General features: G+C 40.2%; 1 protein-coding gene across 1 annotated transcript in view; it reads right to left on the minus strand.

The window, feature by feature from the left end:
• Nucleotides 1-364: 364 nt before the first annotated feature.
• Nucleotides 365-2,782, minus strand: part of LOC111089457 — an 11,991-nt gene continuing 9,573 nt past the window's right edge. Inside the window, exon 3 of the mRNA XM_022401995.1 lies at nucleotides 365-2,026. Within this exon, the coding sequence (XP_022257703.1) occupies nucleotides 1,422-2,026 (605 nt within the window). The 3' untranslated portion in view covers nucleotides 365-1,421. The remainder of the gene's footprint in view (nucleotides 2,027-2,782) is intronic.

Raw genomic sequence — 2,782 nt, forward strand, 5'->3', positions numbered from 1 at the left:
AGACGAATCAAGATTCGCTCAATTTTTCGGACAGTGGAAGGATATGGGTCTAGAGAATGCCTCACCAAGAGCTTTGGCGCAACCGATTGCAGCCAACTGTGAAGTATGATGGTTTCAGTGTGATGGTTTGGGGAGCTCTTTGAGTTGGTGGGAGATCGAGCTCAGTGCAGTGCGTTGGCAACATAAATTTTGCGAAATACGTCAAAATATTGTAGGAAGGACTCTTGCCACTTTATTCATCGGGCTTCGTGGACAAGAACACAGCGTTGTTCCAGGAAGATGGAGCACCGTGTCACACTACTAGAAACACCCAAAAGTGGCAGGAAGAAAATGGCATCCAGAAGTTGCCCTGGCCGAGCCAATCTCCTGAATTGTCGACAAGGGGACGGATATAAAATTAATTTGTTTGAATTAAAGGGTGATTGCATTATTTTGTTAAAGATACCAATCGGCAGGAATTGTAACTACAATGACAGGGAAGTAAATGTAAGGGAGCCAATTACTTTTTTTTTGTAACTACAATAACAGGGAAGTAAATGTAAGGGAGCCAATTACTTGTTATGTAACTACAATAACAGGGAAGTAAATGTAGGGGAGCCAATTAATTTTTTGTAACTACAATAACAGGGAAGTAAATGTAGGGGAGCCAATTACTTTTTTTTGTAACTGCAATAACATGGAAGCCAATTACTTTTTATGTGGGGGCGAGCATATTTTGTAGTTACGTCACTGGTAGGATCCCTGCTTCTTTAAAGCTGGTTCATTTTAAAACTGCACTTGCTTCGATACCTTTATGTAGTCGCAGCCTCTGTAAAAGATCTGGTTAATGTTGAAACTGGTGTTAATTAACAGGGTGTCTTCTCCTATTCACGAGTATGTTGCTATTGCACTGAGATTAGTAGACGTTTCCGTGATTATTGCCACAGTGAGTGGGTGTTATAGAGATCTGGTAAATATTGAAACACAAATTAATTATAGGATGTTAGTTTACTTTGGCCTAAGTTCAGGACTACAGCAGGCCAGAAGGTATATATTTCAGATAAAAGATACATTATTCATGTGTGTCACTATTACTGTTCGTAGCTTTGTGTGCATGTGGCAGTCTGATAAGATAGTGACGTCCGTGAAGGTCTGATAAGAGTGGTTTTATGAATGCTTGATAAGATAATGACTCTCTTGACGACCTGATAAGACAGTGACTCACATTATTGTTTGGTAAAAGAGTGACTCCTTTGACGACCTGATAAGACGGTGACTCCCAGGACTGCTTGATAAGATAGTGACGTCCGTGAAGGTCTGATAAGAGTGGTTTTATGAATGCTTGATAAGACAATGACTCCCTTGATGACCTAATAAAACGGTGACTCCCATGACTGCTTGATAAGATAGTGACTCTCTTGACGACCTGATAAGACGGTGACTCACATTAGTGTTTGATAAAAGAGTGACTCCTTTGACGACCTGATAAGATGGTGACTTCCAGGACTGCTTGATAAGATAGTGATTCCTTTGACGACCTGATAAGACGGTGACTCCCATGACGCTTGATAATATAGTGACTCCTTTGATGACCTGATAAGACGGTGACTCCCATGAGTGCTTGATAAAATAGTGACTCCTTTGACGACCTGATAAGACTGTGACTCCCAGGACTGCTTGATAAGATAGCGACTTCTTTGACGACATGATAAGACGGTGACTCTCATGACTGATTGATTAGATAGTGACTCTCTTGACGACCTGATAAGACGGTGACTCACATTAGTGTTCGATAAAAGAGCGACTCCTTTGACGACCTGATAAGACGGTGACTCCCTTGATGATCTGATAAGACGGTGACTCCCATGAGTGCTTGATAAGATAGTGACTCCTTTGACGACCTGATAAGACTGTGACTCCCAGGACTGCTTGATAAGATAGTGACTCCTTTGACGACCTGATAAGACTGTGACTCCCAGGACTGCTTGGTTAGATAATGACTCCTTTGACGACCTGATAAGACTGTGACTCCCATGAAATGTAATACCTGAATAATAAATGACAGCATATTTCGACACAAACACTTAATATGTACTTTTCACTTATTATTCTCTGAATAATTCGACAGTTAACGGTGACAGAAATACAAACTGCTGAAAAAACAAATTCTCTATAACGTTGCTCGGATCACATGAAAGAAACTATAGTAAGAGAAACACAGGAAGACACATGATTAGCTTATAGTTTAAATACCAAACTCGAACAGCGTTTTAAACCTACTTCAAAGACTGTGTAGCTTCAGCTACAGTGATAACATATACGTTTCCTGTTTGAAAATATGCAGGCTAGCTTCAATGGCGTGAACTCGTACTAATGATAAAATCAACTTTTTCTGCTTATTACATCGTCCAAGTGGTGCTTAAATAACTGGCATATGCTTGCTTATATATGTTAAAATATCCAAAAAATTGTGTCACTGGTGGAATTCATACATTTTACACATTTCGTCATGGGACAATGCTACAGCCATACGCTAAACTACAAGGATATTATCACCATGCTCCAGTCACACGCTAAACTACAAGGATATTATCACCATGCTCCAGCCATACGCTAAACTACGAGGATATTATCATCATGTTCCAGTCACACGCTAAACTACAAGGATATTATCACCATGCTCCAGTCACACGCTAAACTACGAGTATATTATCACCATGCTCCAGCCACACGCTAAACTACGAGTATATTATCACCATGCTCCAGCCAGACGATAAACTACAAGGATATTATCATCATGCTA

This window comes from Limulus polyphemus, unplaced genomic scaffold (assembly GCF_000517525.1).
Source record: "Limulus polyphemus unplaced genomic scaffold, Limulus_polyphemus-2.1.2 Scaffold6307, whole genome shotgun sequence".
Taxonomy (NCBI): domain Eukaryota; kingdom Metazoa; phylum Arthropoda; class Merostomata; order Xiphosura; family Limulidae; genus Limulus; species Limulus polyphemus.